The sequence below is a fragment of the Panthera uncia genome (assembly GCF_023721935.1).
Source record: "Panthera uncia isolate 11264 chromosome A1 unlocalized genomic scaffold, Puncia_PCG_1.0 HiC_scaffold_17, whole genome shotgun sequence".
NCBI lineage: Eukaryota > Metazoa > Chordata > Mammalia > Carnivora > Felidae > Panthera > Panthera uncia.
The window spans coordinates 25,608,059-25,629,382 of record NW_026057577.1 but is presented as its reverse complement, the minus strand read 5'-3'; the positions used below and the strand labels follow the sequence as shown (position 1 = coordinate 25,629,382).

The following is a 21,324-nucleotide window of genomic DNA, read 5'->3' as shown; positions in this document are numbered from 1 at the left end:
AAAACCAGGAACAAGGAGAGATTGGCATATTACACTCTTCAACAGTAGTAATTAAGTCAACGTGATAGTGGAATAAAGTCAAGTGACAAAGACCCCTGCAAAAGTATGAAAAGGTCCTATCAACAAGAAGTAAATGAGTCTCGGAAAAATGAGTAAAGGGTTTAGGGCAATTCACAGGAGAAGAAGTCTTGGAGGGAGAAGACCATTCTGTTCCCAGCTGTTCACTCAGCGCCCAACAGCAAACAGAAGTATTTGTCGAATGAATGTGCATCACCGGCAATCAGAGGAATGCAAATTAAAGCAATCACGTATCGCATTTTACTCATCGGGTTGGCAAAAAATGAAAAGAGAGAGAGATACTATCCTGTGATAGCAAGAGCGTGAGTTAACGGGCACTGTCGTGTGCTGATAGTAAGAGGGGGAAACGATAAATCTTTTGTGGCTTTTGTGACAGTACAAAATTGAAAATAGCACAAAGGTACATTACTGAGGGCTAGCTAAGTAAACGGGGACTCAGCGAATGAGGCTGCTTCCGGCCGGGAGCAAGCTGTGGAGAGCGCAGATCCGTGTGACCTGGAGTCCAGGGCAGTTTGTTGCCTGTGAACGGCCACAACTCACCAACTCTGATATCATTTATATTTTTTAAAAAGCGCCAGTCTGTACCGGCATAAGCTACCGATCCATTAAAGGCTCCAGGCCGCCCCACCACCTGGTAATCAACCGCCAGGTCTGGAGAAGGGGTTGTGTTTACCCTGGGCTTTGGAGATTGGAGCTGCGTGAAGGGTGGGGTCCTAGGCCCTCCTCCTTTCTCTCTCTCCCTCTCCGCCTCCTCGCCCCCCCCTCCCCAGTCCCTCTCCTGACTCTCACAGGCCCTCCCCCAACGCTCTCTAGGCGCGCCCCCTGGTGGGTAGAGAGGTGAAGGGGAAAGAAAAAGGGGTCGAGGAAAGAATAGTGGGCAGGGGGAGGGAGAGACACATGAGAACGCGGAAGGTCAGGGGGCAGGTACCGCCATCAGCAGTCCCAGGGATTTCTGCCCCCCGCCACCCTTCAGCAATCCCACCTGCAGCTGCAAGGGGCTGCCCTCTCTCTGCTGGTGGCCAGAGGAGACCTTTCCTCTCTGTGCTTACTTGTCCCATACCTCTGCATACACGATTCCTCTCTGTATAGTCCTCAGTTGACACCTTCTCTGACTCCACCCAGATCAGACCCCTTGGTGTGACATCAGTCATAGCACCCAGATCGCACCTCCCTACTAATATAACTGCCCCTTGTGATTTATGTCTGCCAGCCATCTAGGCTGTGGCCTCCTTGAAGACAGCACAGCACCTGTCTTGCTCACCAATGCACCCAGTGCCTAGGACATAGAGGCAGCACTCGGGAGTCATGGCCTGTGCTAGAGGGAGGCAGGCTAGGGCACGGACATGTTCAAGGCCGAGCTGAGGGAGTTTATTAGAGAGGCAGGGGGCAAACATATTTACACGGGCCGAGTGGGGGCATTAAAAGCAGAAGCAGAGACTGGAAGTTCCGGGAGCAGCTCAGACGAGTTCCACCTTGGCATTGGGGTATACCGCCACCACATCGTAGCCCTCCGGCGGCTTGACGCGAGCCTTGGCGTGGCTCTCACAGTAGAGCCGCTCGTCCAGAAAGAAGTAACCGCGCTGCTTAAGGTTCAGGCCGCAGTCGCTGCACATGAAGCACTCCGGGTGGTAAAGCTTGTCCCGAGCCTTGACGATGGTGCCCCTGATGGGAGACGGGGGGGGGGGGGGGGGGGGGGGGGGAGAGGGCTGCTTCCGGCGACTGATTGACGCATTCGTGAGCGCGCCCATCCGGGGCCTCAGGGCCTCGGGCGGGGCCAAGGGAGTACCCGGGTCAGGGTGGGGAAAGCAGGGGTGTGTACTCACACGATGCCATGGCCACAGCGTGTGCATTCGGGCAGTCCTTGCAGGCCACTCAGCGGAGTGCCCAGCTTGCTGGCGGTGGGCTTGAGGTTGCGGGGGCCGCCAGGCCCGGGCCGCTCCCCTGAAAGCCGGAGCGCAAGTGGCATGAGCCAGGTGCAGAGGTGAGAAAAGGGAATAACTTCAGTTCTACGCGGTGTGGGTTGGGCCCTGCTTCAGGGACCACCAGCACTGCGACTGGGGATAAGGTTTGGAGGGCATGGGACCAGGGAATGCGACAAGGGTGGAGTGAGAATCAGCACTCACAGTTGCATTGAGGGGTGTGGGAATGCTGGGAGGAGACAAGGCAGGGGCAGATAGCTGGGAGGCAGGGCATGGGGACGCAAAGAGAGGGGGCGGAGCAATTCAAGGCAACTGAGGGAGTGGGAAGGCAGGTGGGGCAAGTTGGCAGGAGTCTTACCTCCCTCCCCAGCCTCTAGCATGCCCTGCAAGTAGCGGAAGGAGCCTGACTGCTTGGGCTCTGCAGTCAAGGGCTCAGCCGGCTCCCGAAGCATCCTGTACACCTCGGAGCCCAGGTCCACTCCGCAGTCTCGGCTCCGCGGGAGGCCTCTGGCTGGGTCAGTGCTGCGTGAAAAAGATGCACCAAGGGACAGGGTTGTGGTACCAACCTTCCCCTCTGCCAGCTCAGGGGTCTGGTGAGGTTTCATGGATCAGAGTGAAACCAGCTGAGACCCAGAGATCAAGTGTCAGAGGTCAAGATGAGATTTGAGGGATCAGGGATTAAGATGGGATCTGGGTGTGGCTTCAAAGGCCATCTCTCTGTACTACCTGTGAAGTGGAGACACATGCAGGGTGCTCATTTGAGTCATTAAGGTAGCCTCACTGTTGCTGCCATTGTGATGCAATGGGAGGTGAGATGGCTGCCCATAAGGAGGTCCCAGGCCTGGCCTGCCATCTTCTAGCCCAATCCCAGTGGCTGAGGGCCGCCTGCTGGTCGCCGGACTGCCATCCTACAAGAGAGAGGGGCCTAAGCATTGAAAAACCCTCTGGGGTAGTGTCTCTGGCCATTACGTACACATCCCACCCTTACCCTGTTATGCCAGGCCTTCCTAGATGTTGGCTGGTTACCCTGGCTCTGGCATCTCTGGGCTGTGGTGCCTGGACAGGGAAGGACTGAAACTTGGGACTGGTTCAACCCCAGCAGAAGTGAGAAATGACCATGGAAAGGCAGACACAAAAATCTGAGTGCCTTTAGATTCAACCTTGGCACATGAACTGTGTGGTGGTTCTCACCACCAGTGCCCGTAAGGGATAGTGTTGGGGCAGGACCATTCCAAGAAGCCTTTTAAGGCCAGTGTGACTGGAGCGAAGTGTGTGGCTTCCTTGCAGAGATGGTTCTGGTGCCAAGCCTTCTTACCTGCCAGAACTGTGCTGGGTACTGTATGGGCCCATAGTCGTGAACGTGAAAATCAAACTCCTGTCCTGCAGCCAGGAAGAGTCATCAATCATTGTGTGCCCAAAGCACACAGTGGGAGTGGGAGCAGACTGAGGCTCAAGGGTGTCATTGTGAGGTCAGCCCCCTTTAGGTCTGTACCTTTGCTTCCATTTCATGTTTCCTAGCACAATATGGGTGGATTTCTATAGGCAGAGTAGATGAGGGGCAGCGGCTGGGTCAGGGCTTAAGGATCCCCACCCCATCACCCCATGGCCAGCCTGGTGCCCTTGGCTGAAACATTTCAGGGAATGCCTTGAAAATGCCTCCTCAGCTCATGAGAAAAGGGCAGTATCTCCATAGGTGTGGATCTGAATGGGGACTGGGGATCTTTGTCCCTGCAGAGTCCAGGGCCATCTGCCCCTAGCTTGCAGGCACATATAGGTATGCACACTCTCACAAGGACTTTTACAGGCAAACACATGCACGAAGACAACACACAAGTGCCAGCCAGTCCACCAACATACACCTAATCACACATACACAGTCTCACATTCTCAGAGCCAGGGCTGGTCACCCTGGAGATGACTATAGTAGCCTCCATGGCTGGGATGAGATTGGTGGCCAGAGCAGTCTGACTTTAGGATAAGGAACAAGAGTCCAGGCTATGAAGGTGGGTCTCAGCCTCAGCCTGGGAGATGACATGTAAATTTCTCCTCTGCTCTACAGTGGGGATGGAGAGACTAGATGTTTGTTCTAGGGGGAAAGAGCCCATGCCAGGCAGCCTCCAGCACTGGGGCACAGTGGAGGCTGCAGAGCTTTATCTTGACTGCCCCTGCTTTTTCTGCAGCCTCTGACCTGGGCGGGGCCTGGGGAATGGGTGGACTAGTCACTGAGTGGGCGTGGTAACCCCATTTCCCCCACCCCAACAGTCAAAGGGGAGGGTCTCTCTGCCCACGTGGGCCCCCATCAATGAGGCAAACAGCAGTAGGAAAGCCCTTGTCCCCACTGGGCCGGAACAAAAGCCCCTGAGAAACCTGAGCACTTTTGCACATGTGTCTGAAGGGCAGACAGGCAGGCAAGGCTGGCCTGGCCTATAATGGGGACCAGATGGGCCATGGGCTGTGGGGGCAGGGCTGAGCCTGGTATGGAGGAGGCTTCAACAGGAAGGGGAGTCAGAAGGTCTTGGAGGAAGGAGGCCCTCACTCACCCATCAGGGTGTGGGAGTCCATGCAGGGTCATCAGAGCCACTGCCCCTCCCACGGCCTCCCATGCAGCCGCCTCTCTAGGTATGAACTCAGTGGTTAGGATACACATGGTGACCTCAGTCTTTGTTTGAGTCCCAGCTCTATCACCTCTCTGAATCTATTTCGTCTGTGAAATGGGGAATGTAATGGTATCTATATCATAAATTCCTTGGGATAAAATGAGACAGTTGCATACAAAGCACTTCACATACTGCCTGGCACACAGCAAATGCTTGTTGAACAAAGGGCTATCGTGGGCATTCCTGAGCTCCTCTTCCTATTCCTGGTTTCCCCCCTCTCTGCGCTGGTGCACTTGGTACCATGTGCTCCTTCTCTCTGGGTATCCGTCAGCTGTTGATTTGGTTCTTGAAGCCTCAGTGGGATAATCAGCAGATTGGGAGTAACTGCCTGCTTTCTCATCAGCTCCCACATGAGTGTGGTCAGAATCTGGGACACTCAGCTTGGATGGAAGTGGGTACTGAATCCAGATGAGCAGGTAGAACTTCCTAGAGGCCAAACTCCAGCTCTCTGCTGGTCTGGGAAGAACAGGCTGGTGTGCTAGGGCTGCCTGCTCTGCCTGGCTTGCCTTAACCCATCACCAGGTTCTCAACTTAAATGGCATCCTCTCTGGGAAAGCTTCCGTTATCATAATCCTTTCTCAGCCCTGGGCTGGACCACATGCCTCCTGTGTTCCCATGTAAGGCCTGAAGGAAGAACGGTCTCTCCCCTATAACCCTGCATGACCTACATGACCTATTTGCACTCGGGGGTGTGTGCCAGGGTACCTTGTGCTGGTCTCAGGGCCAATTGTGGTTTTCTCCTCCTCTGATGGCTCTAGCTGGGCCCACCCGCTCCCCACTGCAGGCGGAGGATGGGAGCACTTTGGGGACAATGAGCCCTGTGTCTGTGTTCCTGAGGACATAGCCCTGTGGGGGCTGGATGGGGGTGTTTCTGTTGCCACCCACGGAGCTCATGACTTTTAAGTACAAGGGGCGGGCAGCAGCTGAGGGGCAGCCCCGTTGCTTGTAGAAAATTCCTTTGACTCCAGCCTGAGCCACTGGCAGCCTAGTCCTCAAGGAGGTCAGAAAGGGAAAGTGTGGGGGCAGGGCAGCTGCTCTTTGGCCCCCAAGCCCACCTGCCCTGAGCCTCTCCTGAAGGACTGAACAGAGCTGAGCTTCAAATTCCAAAATTCAGACCCTCTTGTTCTATCCATCCTGCACTCACATGTGAGAGCTGGGCCTCACATATGTGCCAGGGGCCTACACTGTGCTGCTGCCTTCCCCCGGTCCACGTCAAGTCTGGTCAATTTGTCAACCCCTGCCTTCCCCTGGCACCTCCCCTGAGGTCCAAGGGACTACCAGGGCAAGCTTCGGACACACAAGTGTGGCCATGAATCTCTGCAGGAACAGCTGAGGTCCTGGAGAAAGGAAACCGAGAGAGTCTCTGTGGTTCTGCTTTATCACCTCATCCCTTGCCTCTGCACTCCCACCTAGGAGCTTTCTTTTTTCTGAACCTATGATGCACAATCTCACTTCTGGGCCTTTGTGGTTCCTCATACACCTCCTTTCTCCATGCCCCTTTACCGGACTTATTCTTCCTAGTCTTTCAGGTCTTGGCTTGGATACCCCCTCCTCCAGGGAGCCCTCTCTGAACCCTTGGGTGACTAATGTGCCTACTTTGGACTCCTTTGGCCCTGGCTTCTGCCATCCGAGAATTGCTAAATGCCTCTCTATTTTCAGAATGGGCACTCCCTGGAATGTAGTAAGCATCTGGCCTCAGAGATTCCAGCAAAAGCAAGGTAGGGAACAAATATCAGAGCAAGATAAGGACTGGGATACGTGGTGAGGGAGAGGCCATAGCGTATCCTTCCTTCTATATAGTGAAGCCTCTGTGGCGAGAAAGTAGAATAAGCAGGCCCAGGAGGCCGTAGCCCCAGATGCTGAGTCCCACAGCTCTGGCACCATCAAAGACTAGTCCTGCTCCACCTGGTCCAAACTCTGTGGCCCAGAGATGTTGAGGTGACTCTGGATACCTCAGCCCTGTCCACTTGGCTACCCCTCAAGCCCATGGCAAAACAAGCCCTAGAGCAGCTTCTCCTTGCCCCCCTCCTCCACTTGAGGACAGTATCATAGCTAAGAGTCCTATCATACGCAGAGAGGTGACTGAGCAGACTGAGGTCTGCTAGGTGCAATCACAGGCCGTCCAGGGGAAAACTGTAGTCTTAGATAGGGCAAGGAAGTGCCTTATATTCTAAAGTCAGTCTTCAGGCCTGAGTTTGGCTCTAGCCAGGCATCCAAGGCTAAGATGGGACAGAAGAGAACCTAAATAGTCTGAAGTCACTCCACGGCTCAACGTTTCCCTCCACCCCGGCCCCAAGCCTGGTGACTTCCTCTTGGTCTGGCATCACTAGGCACCAGAGTAAAGCCCGGCTGGGTGAGTAGTAGGCTTGAGCCAAGGCCTGGCCCCGTTCCTGCCCATTAGAGGTCCCTTTGTCTCAGAATCTAGGACTGCCTAGAGTATAGACAGAGCCCCCAGCAGATGCCCATCACCTGGGGAGCACAGGATGGGGTACAGACATGGCCTAGAGAAGTCTGCTGCTTCAGTCTCTGGCCTGGGCATATGAAAGCCATGGTGAAGACATCTAGTGCAGTTTAACCCATAGACCAGGCCCGGCCCCTCTGCCCTGGGCTCGCTCTGAACCAGGCCAGGCCAGGTGGTGTCCGTACATACCTGGGCCTCAGGGTCAATGTGGATCCTCTGTGCCTGAGCCTTGTCTTCTGGGGTACTGGGCCAGCTCCTGCCTTCAGGCCTGTGGCAGAAATTAGAGTGGTCAGATATGTTTGCTTAGTGTGCCTAATATGACTGGGACCAGGTCCAAGAGGGGCTGGGCTCTGGACCCAGAGCCCCCCAGGACCAGGACTGGCATCGGGCACGGCAAAGGACACCACTGCAGCACTTGCCCCTGCACCAGAATGGTGGTCATTACAGCAGGAGATAGAGCTCCAGGTCAGCCACCCACCTAGGGTGGGGCTGTGTGTTCTTTCCCCACCAGCTGCTCCATGCCTTTCTGGTCTCATTCCCAGGGAGGATGCAACAGAAGCCCTGCAGCTTCCCCACTTTTTTCACCCTCTCTGTGGCCTCAGCATAAAGAGGGCGAGCTCATAGCAGGGCGAGCCAGGCCTCACACATTGATCAGCTAGGAGCCCATTTACTTATCCTCTTCCATCCAGACCCTCTGGCCTGGCCTGGAGGTCAGGCATCCATGGGCTCTGGGGGAGGTGAAATAAAGGCTTTGAGGGGTGCGCCTCCCCTCCTGCTGCAGGCAGAGTCATCACCAGTGTCTGCCCAGCCCAGATGGGAAACAGGCCATTAGGAAATTCCTGCTTCACCATAGAAACCAAAAGCCAAACACCACTCAGGAGGGAGAAAAACATCATAAACCTGCCATAAGCAGGGCAGGCGGGGCAGGCAAGGCTGAGAAGCTATGGGCCTGGGGCCCAGTCCTGCCACTCAGTAGCCCTGTGAGGAGGCAGCTCAGGAGGGTGCCTGGACCCCAGACTGACAGGTGGGTGTGAAATGAGGCAGGTTACACCAATAATGTCCCCTCTCACCTCAAAAGGCATCTGGGTGCCTTCCAAGGTGTCACCACTGGGCCAGCAACTCAACTCTCTCTCTGTCCCCCACCCAGTGAAGGATTTTAACTGTCTACACCTGTAGACCACACTTACTCTATATTTCCTCACCTTTGCCCATTCCTTAATCCCCTGCAGACTAGCCTTTCTCCCCCACAGCCTTTTGCAGCCCTGTGGAACCAAAGCTCTGCTGCCCCGGGGCAACACCATCCCCACTGGCATCTGGCCCCAGCCCCCTCAGCCTGGCTCCCAAGTGACTGCCCTAACCCACAGCTCTACCCATGGCCTCCACCCACTCAGAGCTCTTCTGGGATGAATCTAGGACATCTCATGTGGCTATATGGCCTATACTTCCCTGAGGTTCTGCCCAGAAGAGATTTTCAAGCCTGAGGTCCGAAGGTCAGAGTGCACAAAGTACCCAGAGCCAAGAGTGTGGCCCAAGGCATCATATCAGAATGAAGAGCTTATTCAATCTCCATTCCCAGGCCTTCATGTCCAGCTGGACAGGTGGCACCATCTACCATCTCTAAGCAAATGATAGCCCAAGTGTGGGCCATGCAAATGCATCTTGTAACATACATAATGGGCAACACAGACCCCACCAGAAGCCCAGGGTTGGAACTGATGCCAGGAAGGTCTGGGCCTACAGAACATGTCCAGGAAGTGTGAGTTAGCTTGGATTGTTGGGATAACTGGTTCTGAGTTCTAGACAAAATAAGCATAGCAGGAAAACTGGGCCTTTCTTTCACTTTGCATCCTGTGGAGAAGTCTGTGGAGGATTAGAGCCTTCTGTACACAAGAGGATAGGTGGTCTGGGCAGAGCTCTAGGGGGTAGGGGCACAGAATAGCTCCTTCCAGCTAGCTGACCTGGTGGATCCTCCACAGAACCCACATTGAGGGGGTCTTTGGGGCATAGGTCCTGGCATAGCAAACAGGCTACAGAGCAGGTTCAGAAGCTTACAGGTGAGATGGTGCCCAGGAAAAGAAATTCTGACCCAAAGGGTCGTGGTGGCCTTTGTGATCGCCCAGACTCTGCATGTGTGAGAAGTGGAGATGGGAGCTGGAGGACAGGACCCCAGATTTTCACCCTGAGCAGACCCGGTGTGTCATAAGCATTCAATCCCCAAATCACAAGACGGTCCCATTTTGGAGTTAAGGAAGCGGAGAGCTTTAAGATTAAGTGATTTAAGATTAAATCACTTGCTGGAGGACCACACAGTTCTCAAGTGCAGAGCTGGGGTTTGAACCCAGATCTGTGATAGTAGAGAATGTGCTCTCACCTGCTCCATGGCCAGGCAGCATTTGGAGGCAAGGTAGAACAGATCAGGGGGCCCCTGGCTCCACACATGCTTGGCTTGGAACAAATGAGCAGGGATGAAAGGAAGGAAGGAAGGAAGAAAGGGGGACCTCCGCCCTGCCCCCACCCTGCTGCCCTCCCCTGACATCATTCCCTCTGGGAACCTCCTGACTCAGGCCCCCTATAAGCCTCTGCTGCCTCCCTCACCCCACTACTACCAGGGCTTCCCTTGTTTAGCCATGTAAAATCAAGGCCGGAGGTGAGTCAGGGCCCAGGAAACCAGCCAAGTGGGGCGACCACAGAGGCTACTCGTGGGCAGAGCAGTGCTGATGTTTTCCCCAGCCAGACTGTACCTCAGTCTGGGAGAGGGTGATGAATGTGGTCCTTCTTTAGGGAGAAGGAAACCCAGGTTCACAAAGGTCATCTGGTGTACTTAAGACCCCAAAGAGTCTGGATGAGAACCAGCTCTGCTGAACTTTCAGGCCAGGGGCTCCTTACTTTGGACCAGGTGGAGCGTACAAGGCCTTGGACTTGCAATCAGCTCCAAGAGCACAGTCAGGGGTCCTGACCCCAACCTGGACCCAGACACAAATGGATACTATCTCAGAAGCCTTCCTAACATGTTTAATGGCTCTCAGCCCTACCAGCGCTAAGGCATAGTTAGCCGTGTTGTGGTTTGGGGAGGTTTTGCCGACACACATCCACAGGGGGTCATGGAAAGTCCCTGTTAGCAGTGAACGTGGCAGAGCTGAACAGTTATGTCTGACTTCTCTGAATCCAAGCAAGACAGAGGGCAGGGAGATCCCACTCAGCCAGGACCTGGCCAACTGCCTTTAGAGCTGAACAAAGACCTAGGGCCTGAGTAAGGCTGTGAACACCCCAGGTGGACTTTGCATCCTAGACCATTTATAGGGTACAGATGGGGGCTTGGTGATCCCCAATCCTCCATGTAGGCTGGATGGCATTACATAGTCTACAATACCGGATTTAACTGGGGCAGAGGCACGGGCCATAGTGGGGACAGCCGAGGGTAGCCACAGGGTGGTAGGAGTGGTTAGCAGCCACTCCTAGGAGTGAGAGACCTGAGGACAAATTTTGCTTCCTCACTCCCTTGCTGTGTGACTTTAGACACCCTCTAACCTTTCTGAGATTCAGCTATCTCATCTGTAATACGAAGACTATACTAGGTTTTACCTTATAAGGCAGGTTTGAAGGTTAAATGAGGTGTTGGACAAGAAACCACTTTGAAATGGTCATCAAGCAGATCACTCGGGTGGAGAGAAGACTGAAATCATTCCCCTCCCCAGAAGCCACCCAAGGTCTTATTTCATACTTGATTTGGGTTGCCTATCTCCTTCCCATAAGTCCCTCCATACACTTCCATCCCTGAGCTAATAGGGAGCTTCTTCCCTTCTTAAGCCACTCCCGTCTCCAAACAGTGCCTGGCAGGCCCCCAGGAAAGCACTACTTCTGAGGACCAGGGTGCCATGGAGCTGAGGCAGAGAGACTGTGTGAGGTTCAGCTCTCCCGTGACACTGGCCATTTTTAACTTACCCTCCCCTTAAATCCCCCCCATCATCCTGGCCCAGCCTGCCCTGTGCATACCTGCTCACGGAGAGTGTGAGATGGTCATGGCAGCCCTTGATGCGGTTCTGCGCCTCCAGGTGTGTCATGAGCTCTGTGCTCTCACCATTGATGGCCTGGATCAGGTCTCCAGGGCACAGGGCGGCCAATGCAGCCTTGCTTCCAGCATGGACCTATAGGTGGACAAGCCAGATCACTGGGAATTGGTCATTGTGTGGCCTTGCTGCAGTCTCTGCTCTAGAACCCTTCCAACCTCAGAACCTGGGCTATGTGGCCCTCCTGCCAACATGACCTGTGGGTAGGCAAGTCAAGACACTGGTTAAGTTCTCATGTGGTCTGGCTGCAGCCTCTGCTCTAAACACTCCCAATTCTAGCACCTGAAGGACTGGTGGGGTGTGAGTGCATAAAAGAGGGGCATATAAGTGAAGGCATATAGGACTAGGACAGTAGGATGTCACTCTTGTAGCCTGCATATGTGCCCAAGGACATACAAAGGACACACAGGGACACATGTGCTCCCAGATACATACAAAGCATGGACGTGTCACAAATACCCTACATAGACAGTGCCCTACCCAGAGAGACTGCACAGAAGCCCCTTGACCTGATATTTCCTAGTGACCTTGTCTCCCTACTTGTTTCCTCTCATCCCTACCTCCCACATTCACTTCTACCTACCCATACTCTGTCCAGGCCAGTTGAATATCCAGGCTACTTACAGCTCCAGATAGTTCTCACCTCCATGCTTCTGCAAATGCTGTTCTCTCCACCTGGAACACTCTTTCCTTTGACCTCAAACCATAATTATCAGCTTACACCTCCTCACCTTCAGGTCTTAGCAGAGAGGCCATTTCCTCTGGGAGCTGGTTCTCTGGACTCTCACAGTACTCTGTGCACCCCCTTTACCATTTTGCTCCCCTAAGTGCCTCATTCTGGGTCTGTGTCACCACCTTTCTAGTCAAGTTCAAGGCCATCTACTTCCAGCTGCCAGTCTGCACTCCTGAGTCACAATTTCACCTCTACTTCCTCTGCAGGATAGACACTCAGGCCACTCCAGTGCCACTATTGACTCCAGTCAAATGGTGTCCATATATGGAAACTCTTACAATACTGGTCCCCTCATGAGAGCCATATGAGGTTGGGGAAAGGCTCACAGGGAGGCCTGAGTAAGGAGTCCAGGGGAATTCAGGCAACAGGGAACCCTTTGCCCTATCCCTGATTCCACCACAGCCTTTGGAAATAGACTTTAGCCACCCTCATTTTTTTAAATTTATTTAAAAATTTTTAATGAATCTCTATGCCCAACATGGGGCTTGAACTGGCAACCCCAAGATTAACAGTCACATGCTCACTGGAGTACCTGTGTGGCTAGGTCGGTTGAGTGTCTGACTTTGGCTCAGGTCATGATCTCACAGGTCGTGAGTTTGAGCCCCACATCAGGCTCGCTGCTGTCAGTGCAGAGCCCACTTAGGATCCTCTGTACCCCCCTCTCTCTTCTCTTCCCTTGCTCATGTTCTCTCTCTCTCTCTCTCAAAAAGAAATAAACGTTTAAAAAAAAGAGTCACATGCTCACCAAGTGAGGGACCCTGTAGGCACCCTCATTCTTACTCAGCCTCTCCAGTGGTGCCCAGTTCTCGAGAGCTGCCAGTGACCCTGTTCTTATTGCTGGGGTTGGGCGCTCCTGGAAGCCAAGCTAGGCTCAGCTTATCCAGCTTTCAGCAGTGAGTGGACAAAGCTGAGGTGCTAGCAGCTTCTTGGCTGGAGTCCTGATGCGGGGAGTGCCTAAGCTGACCTGCCCTGAAATATTTTTGCCCCAAGGAATATTTTTCTAGAGTATGACACCCTCAGCCAATAGACCACCATGAATGCTCATTCACAGGGCCTGGCACCTATACAAGCCTGTTCTCCTGGGGAAGCACCCACTAGGCATCATTCCACCCTCTACTCAAGGTCCTGCTCCAGGCCCCTATCCTTTATGGATACATGCTCTATGACATGGCCTGGGCTTTACCCATAACTAGTTCATGGCAAACTTTCAACCACCTGGTGAGACAGAGGCTGTTCTCATCCCTACAGATGAAGTAAGGGAGGCTTGGGGGAAGGGACACCTTGCCCCAGTCCCCAGTGCTGGAGAGAAGTATTCTTCTTCAGGGGGGTGGCTAGCTGCAGGATGACTCAGCCAGCACAAGGGGTGCATTCAGGCCCCTGTGGGTGGAGGAAGTTCTTGAAAGCAGGGGTGGCTGGGTCTCAGCCAACTCCATTAGCTCGGGGAGTTCTGGTCAGAGAGGGCATGAGGCCAGGAAACCATGACTCTCCCAACTGCCTTTATATGCATTGTCTCATTAATCCTCAAGGAAAGCCCATTTCTTAGATGAGGAAACTGAGGTCCAGAGAAGTGCAGGACACTCAATTGATAAATGGCAGAGTTAGGGCTTCATTCTAAGCCAACTGGTTCCAAGTCTTATCTATTAACCACTGTGTGATTTTCTCTTTCAGGGGAGAGACAGTGTCACAGGTAGAAAGATTGGCATGTATAACGGCTCGTCTGGGAGAGAGAGTAAAAGCAGGCTCCTGGGGTTGGAGCATCATTAGTGAGGAGACAATGGAAGAGAAGTCAGAGAAGAAGCAGGGACCAGAACTGCTGGCCTTGTAGGCCCAGGTGAGAAACTGGCATTTCTCCTGGGTGGTCTGGAACTATGGAGGGTTCTAAGCAGGGAAGTCATAGGACACAGATTAATTCAGGCCTATCCCTCTGACTGCTGAGTGCAGGATAAATAGACGTGGGGGTGTCTGGGTGGCTTAGTCAGTTAAATGCCCGAGTTTGGCTCAGGTCATGATCTCATGGTTCATGAGTTTAAGCTCCGCATCAGGCTCTCTGCTGTCAGCACAGACCTTGCTTTGGATCCTCTGTTCCCCTCTCTCTCTGTACCTCTCTCTCTCTCTCTCTCTCTCAAAACAAACAAACAGTTTAAAAAAATAGAAGGAAGGGAGAGGGGAACAGTGACGTCAGCTGGGAGACTGGGGCATGAACCAACCCCCTCACCTGTAGTAGCTATATTTCCAGCCCCTGCTCTACTCTGCCCAGCCTAGATGCTGTGATGGGTTGGGAGTCACAGAGTCCAGTGCCATACTGTCCCGTCCAGTCACAGCAAGTTCCAGACAGGTCTGGACTCCTGGCCCTGCTCTGCTCCTCTGGATACACTCACTACCTTAGCTCCTCTGAGCCTTAGTGTCCCCATCTATAATGTGAGGCCGGAGGGAGTCCTTACTTATAAGGGCTCTTGTGAGGGCTACCTGAAAGAATCAAGGCAAAAAGTCCCCACAATAGGTTGGCCACACGGTGGTGCTCACTCCAGGCTCTGGTTGTTGGGGAGCTGGTACCAACACCCATTAGGGTGGGGCCTGGAATGCTATGGATGCCCAGCCAAGACCAGCAACCATTATAGTTCACAGAAGAAGAAGCCTTGGGCAGTGTTCTTGGGGGCTCCTTGAAGCTTTGTGAGCTGAGGTTGCAAGGCCCCATCTCTGCCAGGCACCCAGCCTCCACCCTGTCTGAGTGTGGCTGTCCCCACAGGGAGGTAGGTGGGAGGAGGCCCTGGAAGCATGGAAGGAGTTGGATCTTCAGCCCCCTTCGTAAGGACACTCCCACACATCATCAGTATCTGTAGACCTGCCCTTGAGGTACCTGTTGGGCAAGCTGTGGCCTGTGTTTCCTCAGCCCTGGAGATCTCCCTAGATCCCACTCAAACCCAGGCTCAGGCATCCTGGCTCTTTGGGTCTGAGCTGCTGCCACATGACTTTGGGGGACAAGGGGGGTTCTTCCTGGCAAACCCTCTCCCAGCCTGGCTACTTGCCTGCCTGCCAGGGACCTACATCCCTGTCAGCTCCAAACAAGGCCGCTGCTGCTGCTGCCACTGTGACGTGTGGAGGCCTTTCCTCCGCGGGCAGGCAGCCGCGTGGGCAACAGATGTCTCTGCTCCCTGCCGCCTGTGGCCGTCAGCCGCCGCCACTGAGCCTGTCAGCGGCCTCACGCCTAGGGTGCCTGGCCTGCTGGCTGGCCTAGCACCCCCACCAGCCCGCTTTGGCGGACACACAGCAAGACACACATGGAGACAGACACAGAGGCGCTCGTACACACACACACACACACACACACACACACACACACAGCAGTGTGCCTCAGGGAAGTAGGAGATGAAAGGCTCCCGGATGTGTTAAAGGCCCACCTCACTCAGCCCCAGGAACCTGGTGGCCGTGGGGTAAGGGCAGATGTGGGAAGCCTCCCAGGACAGCTGGGCCTGCCTGTCACCCTGGCCCCCAGAAAAGGGATTCCACAATTCTATGCTCCACCGGGTGCCCACCCCCTCCTAGGAAGTGGAAAGAAGTCTCTGAAAGCCCAGCCAGCTTAGTCCAGCCTCCGTGGAGAGAGGTGGCAGTAAGGTGGGGGAAAGTGGTTCTCAGTTTTCCTGACACAGGCCCCCAAAGATCAGAGCAGCCTGTGCGGGGATAAGGGATGGCCCTCAAATGGGCCCAGGGCCCCTCTGCTCTTCCCTCCAGACTGAGAGCCTTCAATGGCAGGATCTCTGTTTTGTCCTCTTTTGTCCCCTAGTCTGGGACCCCAAAGGGCAGAGGCTGACTCCCCTTTTTTAGCCCTTCAAACTAAGGGACCCCAAGGCTGGGCCAGGATCCTGTCTCACCCGGATTGGGTACCCCTTCTGACAGGGCCTGAATCCCTTCCTTTGCTCCTCTTCCCTCCTCAAATTAGCCACCGCCCAGGATTGTGCCCCCTCCGCTTTCTCCTCTGTCCTAAGCCTGGGGTAATGCATAGTCCTGGAACCTTGAGGAACTGGGCTGAGGCTATTCTGGCCTCTGACCTTGTGTTGTCTTGTGGGCAGGGGTCTCACATCCTCACAGTAAGTCTCCCCTTTCCCTTCCCCTGGAAGCCCTGAATTCCTCCTGGTCACTTCCCCATAGGACAACTGAGGTCATAGATGAGAGTCTGACCAAAACTAGAGTGAGGAAGTGGATGGCTCTTTCTCTTTTCATATCCAGAGAGGACTCCAGACCTCCCTGGGGTCACCCAGCTCTGCTGGCAGGGACCTTTGTTAGGAGAAGTGGGCTCTCAGTCATTTCGCCCCCAGTCCTGACTGGGTTCAGGCTAAGCAGCGTTTCTGGGCCTCTGTCGATGGGTCCAGACCCCTGGCCCACGACTGCGGTCCTTCCCTGGCCTGCAGTCACTCCCCCAAAATGAGACCAGCAGGGAGGCTGGTGTGGGAACAAGGGGGTGGGGATCCTTCAAGGGACAGGGCAGGCAGGCCCAGCGGGAGAGAGGGGGGGCGGTTGGGGCCCCACACTGCCATGCCTGGAAGCCTCTAGAGCCTGTGTCGCCCTGGCCATTCCTTGGCCTTCGAACTTCAGGGACGTCGGGGATCTGGGTCTCGAGTGGACCGCGAGGGCAGGGTCTCAGATGGAGGACTTTCCCGCCGCCCCGTGGCCATCAAACTCACCCGCGAGATGGTGAGGGGTGCGCTGAAGTCCCGGCCGCCTACTAGGCGGAAGCCCCAGGGTGAAGGGCCGCGCAGGGTCACGGAGTGGGGCATCGCGGGCCAGAGCCGCAGCCGGAGCCGGAGCCGGACACTGAGGAGCCGCCGCCGCCACCGCCGCCGCAGCCGCCGCCTGGACTCCGCGCCCCGCCCCCGGCCCGCCCGCCCCCGTACTCCCCTCCACCCGGCCCCCGCCCCGGCTCCCCGCGCGCCCGGATTGGCCCCGCGGCCGGCCCGCCCCGCCCACTTCGGGGGGCTCTGAGGACCCGCCCCTCAGTCCTGGCGCCTGTAGCCCAGCACCCCCGCGGGGTTCGCGGAGACCCCGGGACTGGGGCAGCCCCGACGTCAGGGATCCTGCCCTGGCCTCGCTCTGAAGTCCGCGGCCCCAGCGCGGCCGCGGAAGGTCAGGCACAGGCCCTTTGAAGTCCCTTCTACCGGGCAGCGCCCCAGGCTGAGGAGGGATGGCGGTGGGGGCCGGCCCAAATGGGGAATGGGGCTGTGACTTGCTCAGAAAACTCCTCAAGGTCCTGGCAGGCAAGGCTGCCTCCCTGTTCCTCCGTGCCAGGAGGGCTCTGAACAGCAAGCATTGATGGGCAGCCTTCGGCCTTCGGCCTGGCCAGGGACACAGACCCAGGATGACAGCAGGCGCTGCCTGTGAGTGAGAACAGGAAGGTACCCAGCCTCGTTCTGGGAGGCTAGGAAGTCTGTCTGGAAGAAGTGGGCCCTGACTTGACTCTAGAAGCAAGGTGGCCTCTTGTCCTTCTAGGCATCTTTGCCTGCCCAGGACACTCCTTCTCCAGCTCCCCTCTTCTTCCAGGCCGTCTCCCTGGCTGCACAGCCTCTTCCCCTCCTTTGCAAGGATTTTTGTTTCCCCAGGCTTCCTAGAAAAGGAGCAGCTTAGGGTGGTGGGATAGTAGCTGCACCGATGCAGGGGAGTAATGTATTTCAGGGGCATGGAATTGTGGGTGGCCCTTCCCTTGAGGCCCCCAGTGCTGGTACTTTCTTCACTGAATCACTGTCCTCCGGGGATGTCCGTGAATGGCCTTTGCAGGTATCATGGCTTGGCCAGAGTACACCTACTACCCTCTGGCTCCCCTGGACACTTTGTGTTTGGCTACATCAAGGCAACACTGTTTCCTTCTCCAGGTTCTACTTTAGCCATTCTTGACAACGGCTGTGTGCCCTCAAGTTTTGGTAAGGACTCTGCCCTTGGAGGAGGCTAACAGGCTATGGGGTGAGGTGTGTCCATGGGATCTCTTAAAACCCCCAAGAAGGAGGGCCATTCAAGAGGCACAAACTCAGGGTAGTCCAAGGAATGGGGGGTGCCTTTAGGGTGGAACATGGATGCCTCTCTGGGAGGTGGGGTGCTGTTGTCTGTTCAGCTGGCAGAGAAATGTCAGTGGCTCATCCTGAAATCACTTCATTGCCTTCCAGTTTACTTCCTTTTTAGGGAAGCATATTTCTCCCTTCTAGAAGTCGTCCTCTTGAATATGACTTTCCTAGCCCTTTAACATTTGGTCAGTATAATTCATCTCTGAGGGTGTCTATCACAGAGTTGAAGATGCGTGGAGGGTGGGGAGTGGCTCTTCTAGAATCTGTACATAAACTTGCCCATTTCATTGTGCAGTTTCTGGGTGAGTTCCAGAGTCCATGCCAGTTATCCCCCATAGTGGGTCTTTGATGACATCTGAGTCCCATTTCTGACAGTGCCCTCCACAGGACACAGCCTGGGCAGACTGTGCTCCTAGAGACTGGGGACAGGCCTTTTTTTTTTTTTTTTTTTTTAAGTATATTTATTTATTTTGAGAGAGAGAGCAAGCCCGATAGAGAGGGGAGAGAGAGAGACTGCCAAGCAGCCTCCACACTGACAGTGCAGAGCCTAACACAGAGCTTGAACTCACGCACTGTGAGATCATGACGTGTGCTGCAGTTGGGTCAGACATTTAACTGACTGAGACACCCAGGCACCCCTAGGGGCAGACCTTCTTAAGAGCCACACTGTGGTTTCACTCCTGAGGTACCCTGTGTCCTGAGTAGTAGGTCAGACAAGCTGCTTCCAACCCGTCCCTGATACTTCCTCCAGGAAGCCCTCAGAATTTCATTTCACTCTTAATGGTGTTGTTCCTGGGGGGTGCTGTGTTACTGAATCCCTATCGTGTAGGGCACCATGTCAAGTGGCAATTATAGGGTCTAGGAGTCCTCTCCAAGGTGGAGATGGGTGGCAGCTGGACCGTACCTCACCTCTGCCCTAGTGGACTTCACTTGTTCATTACACACCACCATAGGCATCTGTGTTGTTGGGTATAACCAGACTGTTCATTTCATGCATTCTCTATGTATTCAACAAATATGTACTGAGTGCTTTTCATATGCCATGGCCAGTGCCTGTCCAGAGCTGGGATCAAGGCATCCATGGGGGCAGGGGCTGTGTCTATCTTATTTATTTATGTTTCTCCAGCACCCAGCAGAGCACCTGGCACACAGAGTGTGTTCAAAAACATTTGCTATTAAATAGCATTATCATTGTTATAGGAACTATAATCTCAGCTCACCCCTTGGCCACTACCCAGAGAGAAGCATGAGGGACCAAGAAGCAGGAAGACTTCTGCCTCTGCTGCCCGGAGTCCACACTCAGTGACGCTGTCCTTCAGGGGCTCCAAGTGGCTCAGGCATTATGCCCAGGTCCTCTGTGAACAGTCGGGTCTGTCCAAGGTCAGGAGAAACCACAATGCTTTTTCCTCAATGGGCTGGCAAGCTCCAGCAGGAGAAGAAGCCTCTGGAAGATGCCCTTGGGGCTGAGGCGAGGGGAAGGGGGAGGGAAGTTCTAGGACAAGAACAACCTCAGACTGAGGGTGAGGCCAACCTAGGGAGTGCCCAGCGTAGGAAGCGGACCTGGGTGGGGGTAGAGTGAAGGTAGTGGAGCATCCCATGAGGATACCTTCCTGTGAGGTTGCTAGAGGTTGGTCAGAAAGCTCAGACCCTGACCCGCCCCATCCTGGTCCAGTGGCCATAGGTCTCTGGATGGAGTCTTGCCCATTCAGACTCAGCTCCTTAGGCCAATGCATCTCTTCCTGAAGGCCCAGCTCCCTCTCCCCAGTCAATAGTCTGGATTCCAAGGGGATTTAAATCCCTGAACGGGCATCCCCTCTTTACCAGACACCCAGTCCACAGTACTGACCACTGCAGGGCCCCAGAGGACAGCCAAGGAAGAACCTGAGAAGCCCCCATTTTAGGGTGGCCTGTTTGACCTGGCTCCAGGCCCCATAGCTTCTGGTCACCCAGAGGTCTGCTCTCCAAGAGACCTGCTAGTCAAGACCAGGACTCTGAGAGTCTGTAGGATGGAGAGAACAGCAACGTGTGGCAAGGCTGGATGAGGAGGGGCTGTACGGGCCTTCTGTAGGGCTAGGACTTGAGCCTACAGTAATAGGGAGCCTGGACAGGCCTGAGGCAGGGTTTGAAGGGCTCTGAGAGGAACAGAGGCAGCCAGGAGCATGGACAGCAGGCACTATACAAAAGGAAATGTGGGGTTGTGTAGCCTGTGAGGTGAGCTGAGAGCTGAGGTTGACAGGACTCAGTCAAGGAGGCAACAAAGCTGGCCTTTGAGCTGTGTTTGGTGCCACAGAACGTGTAGGGGAGGGTGTGCCTGTGACCAAGGGAGTTTCCCAGCTCTAGTTTTGTGCTGTTTGATTCCCCCAACAAACACTTACGGAGTACCTGCTGTGTGTGTAGCCTAGACTTGATTAACTGGACTTGGAAGTGGGGTGGCGACTCCCCGCCCTGCTGGGTCTCCTCTGGGGGCTGAGAGCTAGTGTCTCCAGAGGGAGTCAGTCTCTGAGAGTCCAAACAGGGACAGAGCTGACTCTAACAATTGAAGCCGATTTCCTGGGTCTGAGCCAAATTCCGTGACAGACACAAAAGCAGAACCAATTCCTGTTAGGAAACTGAGCCTTGGGGAGGGTGAGTGACCACCTCAAGGTGACACAGCTCCTAAGCAGTTCATCTGGAGCTTAAGACCCTGCCCTCGTGGCTTTATGCCATGCCTTTTGCAGCAGGGACTGGATGTGTCTGAGTCCTACTGACAACCTCCAACAGCACCCCTGTCAGACCTGCTTTGTGTCTATTTTCACAGAGAAAACCTGTCTGCTCTGGGTCCCAACAAAGGGGCTGCCAGGCAGCAGGGCAGGGGCAGGTTTACCCAGCTGGGCCCAGGGAGGCACTGGCCCTGAGGCTTGGGAGTGGAGGGTGTTGGGAGGAGTGGCATCACACACAAGGGGGAGGCAGCAGACAGCGGGAGAGCCAGAGAGCAGCTCAGCCAGCCCAGGCAGGGAAGTGACAAAACAGGCTGTTGGCGGTGGCAGTGAGATTGAGTGGGATTGAGTGTTGTGCAGCTGGGGCCTCAAGAAGGCAGCTTATAAAGGCACCATGGTTTTGCTCTGCCACAAGGTTACCTCCATTCTTACCTTCTATCCTACTTGTCATTCAGGCTCGAGTTGTGCAGGCAGCCTGCCCTAGATTACCCAGCCTCCCCTGGCACCAGATGGCTCAATTCTACCTGTATCCTCCATAGAAAAGCCCGACCCAGGGGTTCTTAGGTTTCCAGCTTCCCCTGACAGTTGAGGACTTCTATCAGCCAACTATGCTGATCTCTGTGCAGAGAAGGAGCCTCCTTTTATAAATCAGCTCCTCCAGGCGGA

General features: G+C 54.8%; 1 protein-coding gene across 2 annotated transcripts; it reads right to left on the bottom strand.

Annotated features, from left to right (window-relative positions):
- Window positions 1-1,424: 1,424 nt before the first annotated feature.
- PDLIM4 (PDZ and LIM domain 4) lies at window positions 1,425-16,767 on the bottom strand. 2 transcript variants are annotated; one of them, XM_049649137.1, is made up of 7 exons: window positions 16,595-16,767; window positions 11,109-11,260; window positions 7,305-7,383; window positions 2,724-2,905; window positions 2,356-2,519; window positions 1,902-2,019; window positions 1,425-1,740 (listed from the first exon to the last, which is right to left on the bottom strand). In XM_049649137.1, the coding sequence occupies exons 1-7, from the start codon at window positions 16,685-16,687 to the stop codon at window positions 1,536-1,538; spliced, it is 993 nt and encodes a 330-aa protein (XP_049505094.1). In that variant the 5' UTR covers window positions 16,688-16,767; the 3' UTR covers window positions 1,425-1,535. The 2 variants fall into 2 exon arrangements, with proteins under 2 accessions (XP_049505094.1, XP_049505095.1); XM_049649138.1 differs by lacking the exon at window positions 1,902-2,019 and having other exon boundaries at window positions 1,670-1,740.
- Window positions 16,768-21,324: the final 4,557 nt, after the last annotated feature.

Coding starts and splice junctions, on each gene's coding strand:
- PDLIM4 (XM_049649137.1), bottom strand. CDS start 16,687: ATGCCCCACTCCGTGACCCTGCGCGGCCCTTCACCCTGGGGCTTCCGC. Junction 11,261..16,594: donor CACCCCTCACCATCTCGCGG/GTGAGTTTGATG, acceptor GTCCACCTATAG/GTCCATGCTGGAAGCAAGGC. Junction 7,384..11,108: donor CTCACACTCTCCGTGAGCAG/GTATGCACAGGG, acceptor TTTCTGCCACAG/GCCTGAAGGCAGGAGCTGGC.